Source organism: Melanaphis sacchari, unplaced genomic scaffold, assembly GCF_002803265.2.
Source record: "Melanaphis sacchari strain LSU unplaced genomic scaffold, SCAv2.0 Contig10_pilon_pilon, whole genome shotgun sequence".
NCBI classification, from domain to species: Eukaryota; Metazoa; Arthropoda; class Insecta; order Hemiptera; family Aphididae; genus Melanaphis; species Melanaphis sacchari.
Window position 1 is genome coordinate 1,956,985 of NW_020270420.1, and position 23,825 is coordinate 1,980,809.

At 28.7% G+C, this 23,825-nt stretch overlaps 2 protein-coding genes across 3 annotated transcripts; one reads left to right on the top strand and one right to left on the bottom strand.

The window, feature by feature from the left end:
- Position 1: 1 nt before the first annotated feature.
- Positions 2-17,550, top strand: LOC112603657 (nose resistant to fluoxetine protein 6; the record flags this gene model as incomplete). Its single annotated transcript, XM_025352345.1, is given in 15 exon segments — positions 2-697; positions 11,622-11,794; positions 11,933-12,111; positions 12,191-12,366; positions 12,436-12,483; positions 12,552-12,719; positions 12,835-12,928; positions 13,448-13,576; positions 13,660-13,825; positions 13,903-13,982; positions 14,745-14,840; positions 14,918-15,047; positions 15,124-15,298; positions 15,487-15,629; positions 17,185-17,550. Coding segments are annotated over 15 exon segments (1,899 nt in total). The 3' UTR covers positions 17,311-17,550.
- An 870-nt stretch (positions 17,551-18,420) lies between these two features.
- Positions 18,421-23,442, bottom strand: LOC112603532. Of its 2 annotated transcripts, none has more exons than XM_025352143.1 (9): positions 22,870-23,442; positions 20,947-21,124; positions 20,739-20,883; positions 20,425-20,646; positions 20,051-20,309; positions 19,762-19,977; positions 19,520-19,641; positions 18,913-19,111; positions 18,421-18,810 (listed from the first exon to the last, which is right to left on the bottom strand). In XM_025352143.1, exons 1-9 carry the CDS (start codon positions 22,895-22,897, stop codon positions 18,599-18,601), a joined length of 1,581 nt encoding a protein of 526 aa, XP_025207928.1. In that variant the 5' UTR covers positions 22,898-23,442; the 3' UTR covers positions 18,421-18,598. The 2 variants fall into 2 exon arrangements, with proteins under 2 accessions (XP_025207928.1, XP_025207927.1); XM_025352142.1 differs by having other exon boundaries at positions 22,852-23,442.
- Positions 23,443-23,825: the final 383 nt, after the last annotated feature.

Sequence of the window (23,825 nt, forward strand, 5' to 3'; positions counted from 1 at the left end):
TTGGTCCTGCTGTTGGGCGCTGATGTTCGCGTCGGCGTTGCGGCCGTCCCTGTCCACGCCGGCGACGACAAACAGCACGTCCGCGGAACAGCACCGTGTCGTCGGAGGAACGGTTCAAAACTCGACGGCCGTCCAAACGCCGTCTCCGGTGGACGGCGGCGGCGACAGCGGTCAGGCCGCCGATTCGAGAGCTGTGACCGGCGGTGACCGCGGAGAAGACGATGGGGCGGCGGCGGCGGCGGCGGCAGTGTGTCCGAGGCCGGTACGAACCGCGAAGACCTCGAGGACTCTGTGGTGTTCGAAGACTCGGACGGCCACGGCGGCGGTGCGTCTGTGGACGGCGACGTCGCCGCGGACGACCACCAGCCGCTGACCGACGCCGGGCCGTTACCGGCCGCGGTCGGCGATTCGTCCGCGTCCGCCGAGGAGTACGACGCGGCCGCGGACGACGCTTTGCCGGCCGGCACCAGTCCCGTCGGCCAAGTCGTGCAGCGGTCCGCCAAGTATCCCGAGTACGTGCGGTCGTCCAGCTACCGCCGCGGCCCGTCGGGCGGCAACGTCACCCGTCCCGAAGAGCTGTTCCGGTTTTGGGACCCGTACGAGTTTACGGCCACGCCGGCCGTGTCGCCGCAGTGCGCCGAGCACGTGCAACTCTACCAGACGGCCCTGCGCGACGGCAAGATGTGGGCGTTCAAAAGTGAGTGTGTTGCCGATTCGTTACACGTCTTATTAATTACGTATTATATATACCTCCCCTGCGTAATTATGATATTCGTTAGAGTATTTTGTCGATCGGACTTAAATGTGGACAGTTAACGATTTTCCCAAAAAAAGCGATTTACGGTTAAAATTTAAAAGAGCAATATTTGTTTTAGTATTTTTTCGAACAATTTTATTTCCAGTAAATGACAGGATACCTTTTTTTAATAACTGTAAAACGTACTTCAAATATACTTAATTGGGCTCTTAAATGTGTGTACCTATACGGCTTTCCAGACTGGCACTCGTTAACGTTGAGACATCCTCTTGTAGTATAATGTTTTAACGTAAACGTAACACTGTAAAATAATTACATAATGTTTACTTTTCATTAGAAATTTTTAGTTATGGTTCAGAACAATAACTAAATAATAGAAACAATCATTCGAATTAATTATCCAGTAATTACTTATGTACCTATGATAATAAATGTATTAGATTTATGAATGTATATAGGATTAGGTATTTTAGTTTTAAATTTCAAATACACACTATCGGATTGTTTTCAAACCACTATTTCAATAAACGATAAAAATAATAACACTTTTCATACTTATTCTTATATACGTTTTTTGTATATTTTTAAAATATCTCTTTATGGAGACATGGAGTAACTTTTTTAGAATGAATTTCTCGTGTTATTACTACATTAAAATGCGCGTAATCTTACATATAAAATATGTAAAAATAATAACTAATGAGTAATAAGATATTACTAATAACTAATAAGCAATATATTTCGTTCTGAAAAAAAAAATAAAAAATTATAAGTAAATATTTAATTATAAATTACGGCTATATGATAGCCATTTACAAAAATTAAGTAAACCATCACATTCAAAGCTCATTTACAATTCTTCTCTTTATTCTCGATTTAAATAATAGAAAATTGTTGACTATATTAACTTTTAATAAAAACTTAATGAACCAATCACTGGTTGAGTAAAATTTTCTAAAATGTATATATTGAACCTTTAATGAACCTTAATTGTTATTAATATACGTCTCAAAAAAGATAAACAATAAGTATAAATCCGTTGTCAACAAACATAATATTTATATTGCTTATGCACATTATTTAATTTAATAAGTACTTTCATTTAAAACAATATAAAAAGATCTTTTTATTATTATATCCTAAGATAAATTTTACTCGAAAATAATACAAAATATTTGCAAAATCTGTAAAAAAATATTTATTTAATTAATAATTATTCTATAAATTATAGTTTATATTTAAGTTTTGTCAAAACTTTAGTTGGGAATATGGATTTACCTTAGTAAAATAAGAAAACAAAACATTAACACTAAATTTTAATAAAAAACAATAATCGAGTTAAATAAATATTGTTCATCAAAATTTGTATATAGTCAGTTTTAATATAACTGATATATACTCGTATTAACAAGAGTAAGATATTATAAGAACAATAGCATAAAAAAAGTAAACACTTAATAAATGGAATAAATTATTAGTATTTCAAGAAAATCTAAATTTATTTAAAAGTTAAAATATATTGACCCGTTTAATGAGAGAGACTTTAACCCCGATTAGAATACATATAACGTGCATATAAGCTCGTATAGCTAAATCGTAATATAGAAACCTGCAAAATCACAATAATTATCCAAACACAATTTTGCATTCGTGTGTTTGTAACACACGCATTTATTGTGTTCATCAGACAAGATGAACGACCTACAATAATACAACATAATTGTACAAAAATCCTATCTATATCTACCGTTATATAAATAATAAGGCATTACACAAAATATAACAGCAGTGGTAAAAATTAATTTATTTTGATCGCTAATAAGTAGTCGCTATATTTGCACATTCGTCATACTCTCGTATTAAATTGCAATTATTAGTTCTAAGATCGGTAATTCGGGGTATGAAATACTTCACTAAAATGCATATTGAGTCTAATCACTTCAAGTGCCACTAATATCCCAAGTCTATGAGACCTACCTCTTTTATTTTTTCAATTCGAGTGATATACTTACATAACTATATTTAGGTCATCGACCAATGCGGCCTTGTGTAATAGATAGTAAGCACTAAGCACACAATACAATAATAGTATAATAGTTATAATGCAGTCGGATCTCTCATGATAAAATAATAGAATAGATAATACTATCATCAACTATCTATTATGTCACACACATATAAACGTATAATAAAATATTCGGAGACCCGGGCAGAATCAAATGCATGTTAAAAACTATATTGATATAAACGTGATTAAAACCCCACCGAATGCGTAAAGTTTTTTTTTAAATATTTACAATAATCACGTTCGAATAAATACGATTTACTAAAAAAAAATTAATTATAATTTATAATAATTCTCAGTGTAAAATTATGACTTTATGAAAAGCTTAAAGCTTCCATGTAAATTATTGTCATTCTATTATGTTACAAAATGTATTTTTGAAAACTTAATTCCTACGAAATGTATGGACTATGAAAATTATATTTATTGCCTCGTCTCAAATCACATATAAGACAATAGAGGTGACGCCCAGACAGAACATCAAATACTACAAATGCATCTGATCTCGAAGGGGTATGTATGTCGGCATGTGTAAATTACTATACGGTGTCGTCACAGGGAAGAGTATAATAAACGAACTATAATGATTTATTTAAGGGGAATATAGTGGTTTTTTTTTCTAAATATTTTGTCATAGTTAGATACTAAACTATGTTAAAATAATTAATATTTTTAAGTTCATTTTTCGCAATCACAACTGTCAAGCACAGCAAGAACATTGTTTTTTACGAGAAAAAAGGGTGGGTACTGGGTACACTTTTGTTAACTTCGTGTGCTCTGGAAATTCCTCTGTGCGCCATTGGACAGTCAGTATTGCAACTTGAAAGAGGATAAAAATGTGACCACCTAGACGAACGGATAAGTCTTCGGCCTGAAATATTTTTATTTCCCAAGTGGTTTAGACGAAAACTGTACAGGTACATTGTTTAAAAATTATAATACACGCGTCTCGGGACGGAAACAACGTGTCATTGTGCAGTGATATCATCGTTGCGTGGGCGCACATCACAGAACTTCAGCAAGAGCGTGTGCGCGTTGTGTCAGAAAATCCAAAGTAAATTGAGACGAGAAAAAAAAAATTTAACAAAAACAAACGGACGCCGTTTAATGGCGGATGTTATAATAACATAATGTGGAAACGACTCCGGCGAAACCGATCGCACACTTCAACACATTATATATTATGATATCGTTGTTGCGTGTGACCGCCCGCGACCCGCTGGCAGTGGGTAATTCGATTTTCGTGGGTCGGGTGGGTTGGGAAATCGAAAGTGTGGCCAATTAACAAGGACCCCGTTTCAAATGGCGCGTGTCACCGTTGTCATCACGGTCAGTGCGTAAAATGTACTTATATTTATTTTTTATTTTATTTTTCGTGTGCTGCAGCGGCGCCGTTGTGTACACGCATATTCGACGCGAATCGAACGCGATTCGACATACGAAAAATATTATACATTATATCGTATATGTGTACTATAAGACAATATACAATATATAGGTAATGCATTTATTGTATATTATGTATATCGCACAATATAATATACCGGGTGATCCATTTATCGTACAAGACACTCGTTAAACAAGACTAATCATGTTTTTAAAAATATTTTTTTTTTACATAATTTTAAATTTTTAGAAATCAAATTTTTCAATAATTTTTTAAAATATTGGTATCATTTTTTTTTTTTTATCTCTTTTAACGACAATATGCATTTTTAACTCCTTACTCTAGAGTAGAATTTTTTTTGAAATACTTGGATATAGAAAAAATAAAATTTTTATCGATTAGTATGTTATGACTTATGAGTTATAAGTTATTACTTATAAGCATTTAAATAATAAATAAGTGAAATTAAGTGGTACTTTGGTACCTCGCAAAATTTTGATCCGCTAATCCAATCATCTAAATTTCAAATACTTTTAAATTATGCCTAATAAACTTAACTAATCCGAAATTTGATTTTTATACATCGAAACATACTCCAAATAACAATCGGAATATAAAGTCATTCAAAAATGTAAAAATAAATCTTTTTTGATTGATGTTAAATAAAAATCAACATCTATAAAGACGTAAATACTTTTCGAGATAATAATAACAATTACTACTAAAAAAAGTCACCCTGTATAAATATATATATACACAGTGCGCATAAATTGTATTAGATTTGTATATAGTATGTCTTATGTCTGAATGTTTTTTTTTCGTATTTGTCCGTGTAAACACGCTTGAATAAGAATTAGAAGCATTCACGAAATTTACCCGTAACGTACGTAGGACATACCTAAGTATATTATATTTTTTTTACACATAATAAATAACCGCAAACATTTCGTTTAAAAATAGTCAAATGTACACAATGAGTAGACAGATTTTCGAGCCAGTCGCGTTTGCTAGTTACAGAATGAACTCGAACCGAACAATTACCTTTACTACCGTTATGCATAGCACATGAACTGTGATAAACGATCGATCAACCGAATTATGAGATCTGCAAATTGTTAAATAATATATATGATAATGTATTCAGCTACTGGTAAAAATAATACGACACGTGATATTAGGTAATAATACAACACGCGATATAAGGAAAGAATAATACGTACTGAAATACCCAACAGATAAAATATTCAAGTTTGAAAATTGTAAGTTACGACATATTTAAAAATAAATTTTATTTAATCAATAGATACTCTAATCACATAAGCCTATATAAGCCCTAAATTACAGATTATTTATTTCAAATAATAAAAAAATATATATATATTATTCATTGTCTAATGCCAATGATAAATAAAATATTATAAATATTAATAAAGTATACCTATAATAAATAATAATATAGGTACATAGGGATTAGGGATTAAGTTTCCATACAATTATTTTATCTTCTAAACATTATTGACAATCGTACTCAAATTATAATTTATAATTATTTTTTTTTTTAAACAGGCTATTTTATATATTTTTTTTTATTATTATTATTATTATTAATTGGAGTTTTTTGTCCTATCTGTTAATTATATTAATCTTGGGTATTTTGACTTAAAAATTTTAGTACTGAATATTTTAATTTTTGACCTAAATTTACGACACATTTATTATTTTACAAAAAAGAATAATAGAACTAACAATTATTACTGAAATACCTACACGGTTTATCTGATATCAATAATAAAATAAATATAGTTGAGCATCAAAATTCAAATCGAAATTAAAATGACAAAACATGTCATCATTTACAGTGGTCAGTGGTCAGTATCGTGAAATCGGTTTTTTAATATTTTTAAACATATATCGTATTTACAATGTACATATTATATGGATTATAAGCTTGTATTGGATCTGCAAAAGTAAGATGAGAAATTTTACAAGATAAAAACTAACTTATCGTTCAAATTGTATATGCAAATATAAATTCACCTAAAAAAATATTCGGGATCATTTCAACAAACGTTTATACAAGACTCACGACGTTCACACGCCAAGTGTACTGCGTCGTGTGAGTTATCATTTATCATACCATATGCAATAATGTTGTATAAACAAACCGTATCCATTTGTAAATATCATTCGAAATTCTTTCTTTCGAACAACATTCGCAGACATGTAGTGTGAATAAATTAGCTGATTTCCGTGAAACCGTCATCTATAAATCGGTACTTACCATTTACATTAAACGCCGTCTCTCGCGTGTTGACGTGTCGTATAATAATATGCTATAATATTGTTATATAAATCAAGTCGTTAACCGCATAACACATACCTACCTATTTATATTAAGTTGTATTTGTTTTGACTTTTGATAGCGTTTTGATGTGCATAAGTATTCGACGGGTATACGCTACTGTCGCGGTAGCCGTAACAAGCCCTATAAAAATTCGGTCTGCCATAAAAATAATACATTATTCACAATCAAGTCTATGCGCTGAAAGATCTAGAAACCATACCATAAAATATATTAATATATGCAATATATCAGTCCATTCGATGACGGAAGAAAGTGAATACCGTATAGGTCCTGCAGTGGGCGATCGGCAATTGGGCCACATATTATCTACCTGAAAAAAAAAATAATGTTTGTTTACCAACTTTTACTATTCGGAGAATGGCCCACAAATCAAATCTATATTTTTAAAATGTATCCGGAGATTGAGTCATAAATATATAATACAGGAATATCCGAGTATATAACGTGTATTAAATTTTTTTTTTTCTTATTCATAAAAATACAATTTTTTTAAATAATATGACATAGATTTTTCAAATTCAAATCTCGATTTCTCTCTTTCTTCTTATTTTTTAATTTCATTGAGAACATAGTTTTGAATTAAAGTTTGTTTTCTGGCTTTTACTGTTCTTACGCTTATAATTATTTTAACATAAAATTCCGATTTAACAAATTATAAATATTTGGATGTGACATATAAAAATTATTTTTTAAATGCGAATGAAGAAAAGATTCGACGTCATTTGTAATTCGAGTTCGAGACCGTAACGTCTGTATGTTCGGAAAGAAAATAGCATTGTCACAAATATAGGTGTCGAAAATATAATCTGAAAATGTTAATTAACCGAATTGAGTTGTAACACTAAATATGGATAGTATAATTTGCAATCAACTAAACAATCGCAATGTTTTAAAATCTTTGTAAATTACGCATTTGGCTATTTTTATCCATTTCATTTAGTGGCAGTCTTTATTAATTCTATATCAATTAATATTGTATTATTTATTACCTCTTGATAATGCACGCGGTCGCTTCAAATAAAGTTTCGTGTGAACTGAAGTGTTAGGTATTGTAGCAATGTATACTTGATGTATTGTATTAAATATTATTTTATTAAAATTTAAAATTTAATGGTGATCCAATTACCGGATACAATAATAAAAATTGTTGAAAATAGTAGCCCAATCACCGGGTTTATCTGTTATAAATGTTAAACAGAAGTGGCCCAATTACCGTATGCCTTTTTGGAAAAAGGTTAATTGTGGGACTCAATTCAATATTTGGGATTCAATTCAATGTTATCCGATTCCCGGGCGCCCAAGTCCTGTCTGGTCGCAAAAATAAAACTCAACACGAGCACATCGATTTTACTTAAGGTGTATGGTTGCGTGTAGGATATATAATATATTATCTATAAATAACAGGATACAAATTAAATTAATCAATAAATAATATACGAATAATAATAACTGTTCACAATAACAAAATTAGCATATAATATCATTAACATGTGTAGTCGCTGGGAACCGTACACCTAATAAATACGACAATGTCGACAATTACCTATAATTTATTTATTTATGAATGTACAATACAAGTTTACGCGAGTATACGACCTCGAACTTGACACTTCAGTTTATCACAAAATTATTATGTCTGGAACAAGTTAAAAATACACAACAAGTTGCAAATCGATTTCTTCGTTTGTTTATTTGTTTTACGACGCAGTCGTTGTATTGAAAAACGTTATGTATTTTTTCTGAAACAAAAATAGAAATACGTATTAAAAATATGTAAATTAACTTCTTTACTTACTTAAGTCTTAATTAATGTTCAAACCTTCAATCACGCATTTTAAATTGTAATATAATTATATTATATTACCATGCATAAAAAATGCACGAACGTTGAACATCAATTAATAATGTCCGTGGCTGTGTTAAAACTAGATAGACTCAGATAAATATACAGTAAAGAAATATTTATTTTTTGCTAATTTCGAAAAGAATTTTCTGCGTGTAGGGTGTGCAAGTATGCAACTGCATAATATCCTTGTGCACATATATGGCTACACCTAAAATATTTATCTAACCTCTTTTATATTATATTAAACTGTAATGCAAAAAAATGTTCTTTCGCAGTCAATAGTCGATAAAAATGTGTTGCAATACCTATATATGCACGCAAGTACGCAACACAACACCGCGAAAACAATCTTTGCATAAAACTATTTTTCACCGTCCTTCCCGAATATTACTGTTGAGGTGGCTATTATACTGTAAGTTGAGTTATAAATAAAAAAATAACTATCATTTGATTATAAACTCGATTTATCTAGAATAACTGGAACATTAAACAAATGTATTCATAGTTTTTATACGATTTCATTTTAAATTTTGATTGAAATTTTTCACTTAAATATTAAAAATTACTACATTACATAGCAACTCTCGCAAAATATAATAAAACGAAGAAAACATACCTATACGGTTATACAGTATACGGATGTGGCGCTCTCTTAATATTAACTAGGTATTAAACATTATATCTGCTACTGTTTTTTTTTATCTAAAGGAGTATACCATATAGAAATTTTAGGGATTGGGGCGCTTCTTAATCCTAAAAATTGGTCAATTTAATCTACGCTGAAATAAAAAATATTACCAAACTGAAAAATTTTTAAGACGATTATTTTTTATTTACACTCAATAAACAATAAAAATATATAAATAACATTATAAAAATTAATAGAAAACATTATGCAGAGCGTAACAATATCGCAAATAGATTAATTTATTTCTTTAAAATGAAAAAAAACTCATAGTTTTCAGTTTACATAATAATATGATCTATAGATAATAATCATAGCATACTTACTAACACGTATGGTTATAATAAATACTTATTAGAGCGCACACGTGCATACCAATTTCGTATCACATTAAAATTTGAAAATCTGAAATAGTCATCATAAAGTCTATGGAACTTATTTGAATACTTTTAATATTTAATTTAAAATCTTCATTAAGATATTAAGACGTATTTATAGATAATTCTAGTTTACTGAACTTTTTTTATTTTATCATATGTAACTCTTATACTCGTATATAATTTCTACAAGATAATATCAATGTATATTATGTATTATCACTATTATGATTAAATGAAAATGAAAAAGCTAATGGTTTTTAGTATAGTTCATGTTAAATATTAAAAAAAAAATTACTTATATAATTGTTAAGTTAACCAAGTTATTAAACAAAAAACTAGTAGAATAATAGGTACCATATAGGAAAATATTATATTAATTAGTATAATTTAAAAAATGTTTGTATTATCCCGATTGGTTATTTATATTTATTATATCAACTATAAAAATATAAAGATATTTTTTATCGGTTTATAGTTGAATAGCTACTTAATAAATTAGATGTAGGTACAAAAACATCGTGTTTACACGGACACAATCAAAACAACATTGACTAAAAGATATACAACATTACAGTAAGGTTAAATTTCCATTTATTACTCTTCTATTACTCCTTCGTTCCTTTATTAAAATCGTAAAAAATCTCTATTACGTAATATGAAAATCAAAACTATTTTAAAACGTATTATTGTACACCAACCGGTATGAGCATACGCAATAATATTCATATTAATTACACTATAGTAGGAACACGTAGTAGGGTGCCACATAGGCACATGCACTTGCCTTAACAGTTAAAAACACGTTTTAGCTCTTCAACTGAAGTTTCTTTTGCAGTCATCGTGAGAACCAAACATATCGAAATATTTTTTACTATAATATTGTGATAATACGCTTGAGCGTAAGGATACTAACTTTTAAAAAGAAATTGTTTTTTAAATATTTAAATTTTTAAATTTAATTTATTTTATAGCGTATGTCAGGCGTCATCTAACTTTTAACAATTTTATGTAATAAGTATTAAACATATTTTTAGAAAATCGTGACTAAACTATATGACTTATTACTACGTAAACTATTATATCATTCAATCATATTGAAGGAATAGGTACATTTTATTGTATATATACAATATGCATACAAGTAGTATAACAAAAAGCCACTTTTTAAAAACATCAATTTGATGAATGGAATTTGGATAATTAATACCTTAAGCCTTTATTTTGTTTTAGATTTTTTTACTGGATAATATTTAAATGGGCGTATGTAAATTCTACCGGTAGATTTTTTTGATTTGCAAGAATAAATATGAACTCTATTGGTACTAAAATATATACTCTAGAATCTAGATATAGATATTATTGAAAAAAACAATTTCAAAATTTATTATAAAATTATATTTCATTCAAATAAACTAAAATTAATTTATAAACTATAGATATAGTGTTGAAATAATTTAAGATTATACTTTATACGCTTTATCAGAACATAACGTCAACTTTACAAACTTCGACATTAATTCAAAATAACAAACGTGGCATATCTTTCACTAAGGCAATTTGACTTTTAACTCAAAAATAATATTCAAAAATCAAATGTTAATGAAATTAAAAAAAAAAACAAACAAAAACAAAAATAAGTAGTTCCTGTTTTTTTTTAATCAATGCGCCTTACTATAAGTCACTAATTTATCACTCAACAGAATAATTCTTTTATCATTCAAGATAATATGAAATTAAAAATGTATATATATAGAAAAATGTTTGGGGACACCCATGGTAACAACTAACATGATTTAATTTATGATTGGTAATAGAGGATCTTGAATTTTGATAGAAATTAGGTAGAACAAAATTAATTAAGTGTAAAATGTATAACTAATAATTTAAGTTATTTTGTCGTATTGGTATTATTTTCAACACCAAAATTTATATTTGAATAACAGAAAAGACCTTCTTTAAAAACTTTATAATGTAATTTCAAACTTTAATTATTATTGAATTATATTTAAGCGTAAAAGTATGCAAATTGACATCATCTTATATTATTTTTTTTTTTTTTTTTTAATATTACAGGAATATCAAGAAAATTAAATGTGTATTTAAATATTATTTTATTTTTTTATATTTATAATATAGTGTCAGATGCTAGTGGACATTACAGCAGTGGTTATTTCTGGGGAAATACATTCTGGTTAGGATCGAAAAGTTTGTGTACAGAAATATCAGAATATGACAAAGAACTACCTTTCAAACTAGGATTCAATATAATAAAAACATACATCGCCTTAAAAACACCTATTAATTATACGGTAAATATGATTTTACTAATTTACAAAATATAAATATGAAACGCTGTATTTTAATCCTATTTAGTATATACCTAAATAATATAATATACAATAATACAATTACTTTTATAATCATCTTATATACGGTTTCCTAAGCAGGAGAGGTATCAACACTTGGGGTTGTGTATGCCGTACTCGTGTTCCAAAACAGACGTGGACGAGATGGTCAATCAAACGCTACATCAAGACATCCCGGAAAGAGAAGTCAGAGTTGCCAAAGTGAAATCACCTCACGATCAGTACGACTTGTTTGGTGACAGAGTTTTCTGGCTCCTCGTGTAAGTGTCCTACCCCCAAACCACGTAACTCAACCGTCGATTACATTATATTCGAACCACAATATTTTTTCGTTCACAGAATAATATCGGCTATTACTGCGGTGTTCCTAATAATAGGAACAAGCTTGGACATTTACTTAGAAAAAAATGACCGTAACAAAATGAACGGGTTCATGTTTGACAATTATAGGTACGCTGTTAGCAGCGCCAAATTACAGCCACTATCCGAACACTCCAAAATCGATTTGGAGTCTGGTAAGATTGGATTTTTAAATATTTAAATAAATTATGTTTTATTCGAACGTGTTTCTATATGTTACGCAGAATCTTCAAAGAGTTCTGAGACGTTGTCTAAACCTCAACCGATGACTTGTAAGTGCGCCGAAAGTCCTCATCATCTAATGACGAATAGTAATAATTTATAATTGCGTTTTCTGCAGGTACAGCCGCGAACATGTTGCTGGCGTTTTCGGTGCGAAGAAACTTAAAACAAATATGCGATAAGTCGATTGGTGAAGACACGATATCCACGGTACACGGTCTTCGATCATTAAGCATGGTTTGGATCGTTTTGGGTCACGTGTGCATCGTTTCATTTAAATACTCAGGTAAACAGTTTCAATATTGATCATAATTCGTTGGTCGTTGATCATCATGATTTACATACGTATAAATGCGAGTTCGACACTTCGACGTTTCTCATGCAATAAATATTTTTTTTAGACAACATGGAATTCCGTACCACAGCCGAACGGCATTTGTTATTTCAATTGATCAACAAAGCAACGTTTTCAGTAGACACTTTCTTCTTCATCAGGTAAATTCAGTGTTGTTACGCATTTATGTAAATATAATTTTATTGGTATGGAATACTTTTTTATTCGAGTGGTTAATTCTATTTTATTTGTTTAGTAATAATTCTGTAAATTGTTATTTAAAATATTATTAATTTAACATCAAATGATCGTGTTAATGGGTTAATTATAATAAAAATATATAGGTAATTCCAAAAATTATAAGTTGTTTCTAAAGTATCTATGATAACGGATAAATTATTTATGTTACTAAAATACTATATACAATAAAACGATAACTTGTAAAAAATCTTGAGTATTTTAATACTTCCGAAATAATACATATCTAATGAATATTTATTTAAATATTTTAAAAATATGTTAAAGTATAGTAACTAGTATAATGTACCAATACATTTTCAACGTATTTTCTTCAAGACACTGATGGTAATGGTTAACAACAATTGACTCGTCACAAAATCACATCGAAAACGTAAAGAATATTATTAATGACCTAAACTTTTTTTGTCTTGTGTTTACAGCGGACTTTTGGTTTCATTCCTCTACTTCAGAACCACGGCAAAAGTGGACGTTAACAAACTGACCAAAACCACAGGTTTTTTATCCAATTTTATTGAATTCATTGGACTTTTGATTTACCGATTCTGCAGGTTAATAGCGCGCGAAAAATTATGTGCAGACTTTGATAATTTGTTATTCGTTTTATTGATATAATTTTCAAATGTTTACTCAGACTTACTGCACCGTATTTCTTCGCTTTGGGCGTCGTACAACTCACAATGAAATGGTTCCATTATAATTCCGTGTTCGACCCCCCGACAGACGACCACTTAAATTGCCCGAAATATTGGTGGAGAAATCTGTTGTACATTAACACTTTGTTCCCCGTTCAAGACATGGTGAGTAAAGAACTACTTGATAAAATAATTTAATACTGTCATTCCACACAACAATAATATAATGATATTTGTTACAGTGCATGCTTTGGAGTTGGTACTTGGCAGATGACACACAATTTTACATACTGGGAGTTATCCTTCTCATACTTTCTGTTCGGTGAGAAATCAAACAATTAATTAAACATAAGCAACCAAAAATAATCTAAAAATGCGTACGATAGACTATTTATACAGGTACACTCGCAAATCGCAGTACAACTTAAAATAGCTAATCATTTAATTCTTATGATTATAAAAATACAAATAAAAAATCATTACTTTTTTTTAGCAACTTTAAAACAATCCAAATTATTTATTATTGAAGATTAATCGTTTAGCTTATTTTTTTCATTTGACTATTACAAATTAGTGAGTATTAATAAGTTATTATTGATTTATAACAAAAATATAAAACCTCTACTACAGAAATAAAGTTCTCTTCTATGTATATAGTGTGAAAATTTGATAAATCTACAATTAATATTGTACTCAAAAGTTTGTCCTGTGCATAACGATTTTTTCTAAATTATCTCGTTATTATTCAACAACTATTCGTAATACTGAAACCGAACAACTTTTTATTTAAATATATTTAAAAATTAAAATTGTCGTTATGATTGCCTACGTCAACGTCTTCAACTAACGGTTAAGTTGTGAATCGCCCTCTTAATAATACTATTAGGTTTAAAAGAACCGAAAATACTAAATATCCTACATCAATAAATACACCTGTTATGACGTGAGCAAATAGGTTGATAATTTACGAACCCATCAACAAACATATTTTATTATATGTTTGTATCTTTTCGACTTAGACTAGAGCTGTGTTATAATAATTTACGAACGTCTTAAAAACTTACGACACCGATTGGCTGTTTAGGTATTTCAAAGCAGCCGCAGTTATTTTAGTTTTTTGTACGATCGCCTCGTGGTTCACTACCGGATACATAGCATACACTAACAAGCACATGCCAAAGTGAGTGATTGATAGCAATTGTTTTTTCTCTTGTATTTTTATCCCAATAAAAACGATTGATAAACGCTTTCTGACAGTATTGACGACCCGTTGGCGCTATTCGACAAAATCTATGACAAACCGTGGACAAGACTTGGGCCGTATTTCGTAGGCATGTCCATCGGATGGCTGCTATTCAAGACAGAGTGCAAAATCAAGATGAACACAGTGAGTGCCGCATTACAGCGTTTTTTTCGATTTTCGGTTCGGCAGCGATATCACATTCGCGTTTTACTATTTTTAGCTGGTCGTGCTTACGGGCTGGACCGTTTCATCGGCGGTGCTTTGCAGTCTGATATTCGGTCTCCATCAAATTGATCTACATCCGGTCGCGGCAGCCGCATACTCCTCGTTGAGTCACACTCTGTGGGCCCTGTGTTTATCGTGGACAGTGATCGCTTGCGCTACCGGACACGGAGGTAAATCACGTGCTATTTCGAACGCTCAAGTGCAAACACATATACACACACAATTCGTTGTTTTCTTAGCAATAATTATTGTTCGTTGTTCCAAACCTTCAAATTCATCGTTAAACTCCATTAATAATTCTTGTATATTACAATGGAAAACATTTTTAATCGATACCCACAAATTATCTCGTTCACAGGTTATATAAACAAATTACTGTCCTGTAAAATCTTGATACCGTTCAGTCGGACAACCTATTGTGCTTACCTAGTTCATCCGATCATCATCCGGTATGTGGTAATGAAAAGAGACACTCCACTTCATCTGACTGTCGAGACTGTGGTACGTATTTAGAATACGTCATTAATTATATTATAACTAATAGTAATAAAAGTACTTAATAAGTAGTAAGTTATTACTAATAACTAATATACGAATAGGTGGTTCAAAATTAAAATTAGATACTAATTATCCAACATTTAAATGCGTATTTTAAACTTGTAAATGTGTATTAACTATACACAAGTAAATAAGTACACAAAATACGTCTTGGAGAGTTATGAATCTGATCATTCCAATGACGTGATTTTGCGAAGGCAAAGGTACCAATAATTTGATCGCCCAAATATCCAAACGGTAAAAATTTTTAAACCTTTTAAAATAAAGAATAATGCAATACATTTCTAATATACATTCATTAGATAAAAATTAAAGACAAATTTTCTAAAATTTCTACAGAGGAAATATGTTTATTTCATGTTTCTTCCATTGAATAATATATTGACGTATATCAGTGGCGGCTCGTACCTAAGTGTGCAAGTGTGCGCACACCACATAAATTAATACAGATAAAATAGTAAAAATGGATTTTCAATTTTATGCACAATTTTTATACAATTTAAGTTTAACGAGAATAATTTATTGTATAATATTGTATTAATTTAAAAAAATAAATAATATGTTCGTTTATATTATACCCGAAAATATTACTCCTACAATTTCTTGAAGTTATATAATAAATACACATCATTCGATGCGCAGCTTTAACACCATTTGTCTGTCTAAATTTTTTAGACCATTGAGTTAGGGGTTAACGAATATTAATGGAGGGTGGGTGCAGCGGTCCCCAAGGTAGCCACAGTGATCCATATCGGTTATTATTTTACAGACTTTAATTCGTGTATAAAAATGTTTAATTTTTTTTTTTTTTTGTTACTTACACAATTTATAATAGATTACTATTTACACATATTATTAGGTATTATATTCGTATACATAAAAATTATTTTTTAAAACCTTGTTTAAATATTTTAATATACATACTCGTACAACAATATTTCAGATAAAGACTTAATTTTATTTTCTAATAAACTTTTGCAAGAATTGCACACCAGCCTTACAGAACACCACGAGCTACCACTGACGTGAAGTCAACATTATTGAATTATCTGGGTTACAAAAATAATCCAATAATATTATTTCATAAATAGTGATTACATAATTATCATCAAACAATATTTTTCAAAAAAATGTTAGCACATTTTTATGATGAACTCTTATGCAGGTTTTTAATATTATTTAACGACATGGATACCTACAATTTGTTATTAAGCCATTAAATAATGTTTAAGACTTGTGTAAAAACAAACATAAAGTTATGATTTCGATTTTAGCGAATAAATTATTTTTATTCACCTAATTTATTAGGCAGCTACAACACTGGAATGTCCATCCTTGCATAATAGGAATAGGGATAAATGACAACTGATGAATATAATGGGCTAAATACCTACTGGCTACTATAATAGTGCCACATCTACTTGACCACCTATAAGCTATACTATATGGTCAGATATCTTTATACGTTAATACTTACTTAAATTTGTTTGATTTTCAGGCAATTTTGTTTTTGGGACAAATCGTCGTGTCTTACCTGTTCGCGTTCATCCTTTCAATTGCATTCGAAGCACCGATCGTATCACTGCTGAAACTCGTGTCACCGACCAAACGGAACAACCACTGATCGTTTATATTTTCTGTACTTCGTTTCATCGACATCTATGTGACTAAGCCTATTATTTTATTTTATTATTGACTATTGTATTATATTATTCGTGACTCGTCCGCCGATTTGACGCATTCCAAAACGTTTTTCTCATTACGTCAACAAACTACAAATTCTCAGGTTAAAATAATAGTACTTACTACGTATAGTGACGAGTTAACAGAGTATTTAAAATTTAATTTATAATATATTTATGTGTTAGTTATTATTTTAATAATATAACATATTATTATATTATATGTTAATAATTGTTGTTATATTAATAAATAAGCGATTTTTGTTTTAAATAATTATACTTTTACGTATTTACCAAAAAATGTTACTGATTCATGAAGTATGTTGTAACTATTATTTACAAATTAGGTTATTAATATAATATTAATATACAGTATTTTTATATACGTTGTATTAATTTAATGAAACAAATTAATTATAATTTGACACTAGATATGTTTAAGTATATGATAATGATGCACTGCTTCCTAAATCATAAAATATTATTAGATATAATTTCTATGTGTATCTAATTGTAACATTTAAAAAAATATACGTAAAATGCAATTTAACGTTTTGATTTATTTAATGAATTTTAACACATCTTTACCATAATAAGATATTCTTTTTTCTTCTTTAAATACTATTAATAAATTATGATTTATAAAATATTTATTTAAGTCTTTAGTATAATGGTATGAAATTATAGATACTGTAACCCACATGCGTTGCTCAACAAACGATAAGGTACAGTAAAGCAACTAATCTCATCTTTTTAGATTTGAACAATTTTATGGTTTAGAAACTAATATTTAGCTAATTTAATAACCGGGAAAACGAATTGATCATATTATGTAGAAAAAAAAATCAGTAATTTAAAAGTAAAATATATTTAAAATTATAGTTTTACAACTCTTTTACCCTCCAATGAATTACGTATTCAGTCTTAAATCCATTATATAAAATAAATATAATACCAATTTTACAAATTAAGCTTAATTAATTGTTGATTGAAATAATTAATTGTATAGTTATTTTTTTAAATTAAACGGTTAATCATATTTTATACAATATTAAAATCAAAAAAAGTTTTATGAAATAAATTTGACTACTTCTAACTTACAATCAGAAATAAAATAGAAAAATATTTAATTCAAAAGATTATTAAAATTATTGGGATATAAAAAATATACCATTTCTTATAATTTAATATGAATTATAATATTTAAAAAGTGGAAAATTAATTTAATAACTAAATGGCCATATTTTCTACTAACACATCAGGTTGAGGTGAATGTTCATTTGATTTTATGACATCATTATTTTGAATTCGCAATAAAAGCTCTTCACTTAAAGTAGTTTTAGAAGTATTGGACTCTAATAGAGTTTTAATAATAGTTTTTTTTAAATCTTTTATTACAATAGGATCTTTTGGACAGTCCTTAAACACAAGATCCAATAATGCTGAAATCAGAATATATTAGCATTAAATAATGTGTAAAAGTTCAAAGACTTCTTAAGAACTTAAAAATAATATAATCATATTTAAATATTAATTATATTTACATGAAGATTTATTAATTTCTTCTTGACCCCATGGTTGTTCTGCAAGTGCCTGGAACATTTCATATCCAGCTTGCTGTATATTTAAAAATGGTAAGATACATGATGCATGAACAATATTTTTTAATGGGTTATCTTTCAATTGTTTGTACCATTTTTTTGTACGTTCAATCATATCATTTCTGGAAGAAAGCTCACCATTCTAAAAGACATCAATTATATAAATATAAAAATAAAACCAATAATGTTAATTAATTAGTTAAAAGCAACATTAAATATTTATAACAAAAAATCTTAATTTGAATCAAATATTTGAAAGGTGGGGAACATTGTAATACACATTTTGGAAAAAATATGAGTAACAATAATATAATAAATATCATGTAATATTATAATGTGTAGTTTGTAAACAATTCATATTTGATATGACTCTTATTTTTAACAACTAAAATGAATCTAAATTATTATGTATTGTAAATTTGAATTATTCCCAAAACATAAGCAAATCTTACTTAAAATATATTGAGATGTAATATATTTAAATTTAAAGTCACTACATAAACAATTTTATAATACCTTAACTTGGTAAGCCAAAAAAAAATAAAATTACCTCTACTTGAATTATCTTTGTGATTGCTTGAATAGCTCCTGCTTTTAATTCAGTTCTGGTACTAGAAGCAATACGACTTAGCTCTATTATGAATATACTCCAAATATCTAATTGGTTATCATCTATTTATAATAAATATTATAAAATTAATTAAAACGATAGATAAAAAAACAGTAAAAATAACCTAATATAGAATATTATATTAAATGTTTGTTAATATTTTAAGCATAAACATACTTTACCTTCATAATTTAAAGTCACACTAGCTGTAGGAATATCTAACAAAATTTTACACTCCCAAGAAGAAGCCAAATTAGCGATTGCATTTATAGCCACACCTACTAGTGAATCATCTCCTTCTTTTAATATTTCATAAATTACGACAAACACTTTAGGATATGTTGTAAATATGAAAAGTGGTCTGACTTGAGTAATTTTTATGAAAAATTCCAGTACAACTGTATACATATAATTTATAATATTAATTAATTATAACTTAAAAAATAAACAAATTATTAAACTAGTACATACTAGGGTTAAGTATAACAATCAAAGGATCCTCCAATTCTTTTGGATTAGAACTCAGTAAACGATATAATCCACTTATAATTCCAATAGAATTCAAATAATCAAAACCATATTCAGTGATGCTCAAAGGAATTAACATTTGAATAGTTACCATCTGCATCATTACATCTGGATATGTAATGTCTGTAACCAAATTAGAAAAGAGACCTTTGGAACTTATCATTGCTAAAGCATCAACAGACTGAGCCCAGTGAATTAAAATCTATAAAAAAATAAAAAATTTAAAATAAAAAACTAATAACCAAAATAATTTAAAAATTAGAAAATACCCAATTTAAACTATGATTTATTAACTACAATATGAGTAAATAACTCACATCATAGACACGTGTACGTATTTTTGGATCCATTGCCATTATAGTTTGTAATTTTGATAATATAGGAATAGATGAAAGGGTTTCAACACTTTGAAATTGTTTAAGACATTTAACAGCATTATATGAAACCGACATATTATTGCTTGTTAAACAGTCAACAATAGTACACGCCAAATCTACTTGAATATCCACATTATTATCATTGGCTAACATTTTCTCCAGCTAATTTAAAAAAAAACAAACAAAAATTAAATTAACACTACATAAAATAAACAATAAAATACAATAAATAATACAAAATTAACAATAGTTACCTCTAATAAAATTGTAGATTTAACTGTATCATTTGGGTGATGAATAGAACGTTCAATACTGACTGAATATTTATTAAATGCATAATTTGGCTGTAAAACGGATAAAAGTTTCTGGAGCAATGCGCAACTCATTTCAATTTGTTTTCTAATAAAAAAAAATACATTATAATAATTTATATTCAAAATTATAACAAATCTTTTTACTTACTGATCTGTAGTATTTAAGCAATCAAAAATAAGGTTTAAATCCATAAGAAGAGCTGATTTTAATATATCAGACCGATTCAGTTTAGTGAGATAAATGTTGCAGTCAGTCAGTACATCTGTAACGTTTGTGTTATCGATTGATAGTTTATGCATTGCTAATGCAATCAAATCAGTGTCAACTAAAACATAACAAATTAAAAGTTATATTAAATTTAATGTTTATATAATATATTGATTATTTATAAAATTTATTAAAAACTAAACATAGACTTAAACATTTAAGATTCAAATTTCACTTTTAAATTCTTACATTTTTTTTTTTTTTATATAGTTTATTGTAATGTTTATGAGATCTTATGTGATTAATACATATGTTTGAAGGTAAGAATTAGTTAATATATATATATATATATTCACTTATCTAATCTAACCATCCACCTATCAAAGAATATTTGTTGGAATAGAACTTAAATTTTAGCCAAAATATACTCATACTATCTATCTGTTATTAATAATGTCTACTCTATCATCATTATTCATTTCTATAGCTCAAATGTTTATAACAACATATTTTTTTAGCACAATCAGAGTTATACCAAAATATAACTTAAATTCAATTGATGAAGTCTAGTTTTCAAATCTACTAACTTATTTCACATATGTGAACAAATGTTTGCATAGAGTGATTATTTCTAATTTTCTAATCAAATATAACTAAAAATATCCATTTTATTATTATATAAAACATTTAAAAAAAAATGATTAGATAATATTATCGACAATTGTATACATATGACTACATGAAAAATTCTACAATGTACATTTTTGCAAATTTAAGATATACTCGCAGCCCAATAAATTTTACCTATTAAAACATAGACACAATAAGTAAATGCTTTTTAGTTACATAACACATATTACACATTTTAATATATTGTATGTTTTATGTATTTACATAATTTTAATATAAATAATACATTATTTTGAATTTGGAAAAATATTTATTTATTTATTAAATTATTCATTTAAATTTTCGATTAAATTTAATCCTTGATTATTGGTTAGCAAATAGTAGCATTACGCCAATTAAGTTTTTGCCATACAACTTTTTTGTGTTTAAGTATTTATAGCTGCCTATTAATTAATCTATCTAGTATTAACTATGATATATCTTGACAATAGTTTCTAAACAAAATTTAACCTTTTTACATTTTGTTAATACAAATAGCTTTTTACAATACAAAATTACTTATTTTATACACACATTAACATAATATATATTAAGTGCATGATAGTGTATTTTTAAGCACAGTATTAGAAGTTTTGTGGGTAAGTTAAAAACTTAATAAAAATGCATAAAGGTAAGGGATATTCAAGTTTTGTACTATTTCTACAAATCATATCCTGGGTAAATAAACAATGCGTGTAGAGATCATAAAAAGTATGTATCAATATGTAATATAATTTGGACAAAAATAATTAACTATGTTACCAGTTAGTTTTAAGTAGGTAAAACCTGAATCAAACTACATTGTTTCAAATCGTGTTTCATTTTATACTGAATAGATTAGGTAGTTAACAAGACTTGGGCATGTTATATTATGTTGAATATGATATTCAATTCTAGACAACACAGTATAGTGAGAACCAAGATTGTGTGAATGAACTCATATCAGTTCGATTGTCACTAGATTAAATTTACTCAGCGATTAAAGAGCCCCGATCTTTATTTAAATAAGTGGATACTTAACAAAATATATTCCTTCATGGGAACTAGACCCACAATACTAATTTATACATGTGAAATAAATATATATTACATATTATTATGATTAGGTAATATTAAGTATAAATAAATCGAATAATCTTAAGTATAAATGTAAATTAATACTTAATAATAACTAACGAGTATGTGTATTGTTACCGTCAACCGGTGTTTGATCCACAGACATGACTACCGGTTTTATAATGAGCTTTTGGCGAATATCGCGATGTCGAAAAATTGAAGCCGATACGACTGAATGACAGTATTCGAGCGAACGAAAAATTGGTGAATTATTACTGGGATGAAATTTATTATTACAAATGACGAAAATGTAAAACGAATTCGGAATTTTGAATTCGATCAAAGTCCTGTAGAGAGCACACGTTCACTGTAAAATCATCAGACACTGATAGACACTGTATCTGTATTTTGTAGTCACTCAGCACTCTGTCACTATAAAAAAAGTCTTGTCGTATTCACCGGATGGCGAGTACCGAGTTAGGTACGCAGTACTTCAACGTTTGTTATTATTTTTGTTTATATTTTTTTGCGAAATCATTCAGGGCAGCACGACCAACGTGACGATATATTGTACTATAGCTGTCGGTCAGTGGCTACAGACGGTGGGAATTACGACGACCGCTTAAAAATCTTAAATCTTTTTAATATCGATATACTATTACGAAAAAAACATAAACATAACTTTTCGATTTAAAGCAATCAAACTCGCTTGATAATTGTTTACTTTAAGGCGCAACTATCGAGTTTTTATAATAGTGCTTTGAAATCAGATAACACATTTTTTTACTGAACACGTCACATAGATGGCGACACAAAATGTCCTGAACATATAATATTATATTGTTGTCTTGGGATTCAGCAGACCCACTGTTAATCTCTCAATATTTTATCATCCTCATCAAGAGATAATTTTAACACAGCCAAAAAAATGTATCTTGCCTATAAATAGCTTAAAACTATAATATGCCGTATAGGAGGTAAACATTTTAAGTATCTTCGAATTACGATTATTCATTTTTAAGTTGCACAAAAAAAAAATCTTATTTTCCACTCTTCAAAATACTGAACTAGATCCAATTTTCTATCAGATCTCA

Bases quoted from the DNA above. Each gene is read 5' to 3' on its own strand.
- LOC112603532 (XM_025352142.1), bottom strand. From the start codon at position 22,897: ATGTCTGTGGATCAAACACCGGTTGACGGTAACAATACACATACTC. The intron at 20,310-20,424 runs GTGAGTTATTTA...ATTTTTTTATAG, and splicing joins TACGTACACGTGTCTATGAT to ATTTTAATTCACTGGGCTCA. The intron at 19,112-19,519 runs GTAATTTTATTT...GATGTCTTTTAG, and splicing joins CAAAGATAATTCAAGTAGAG to AATGGTGAGCTTTCTTCCAG.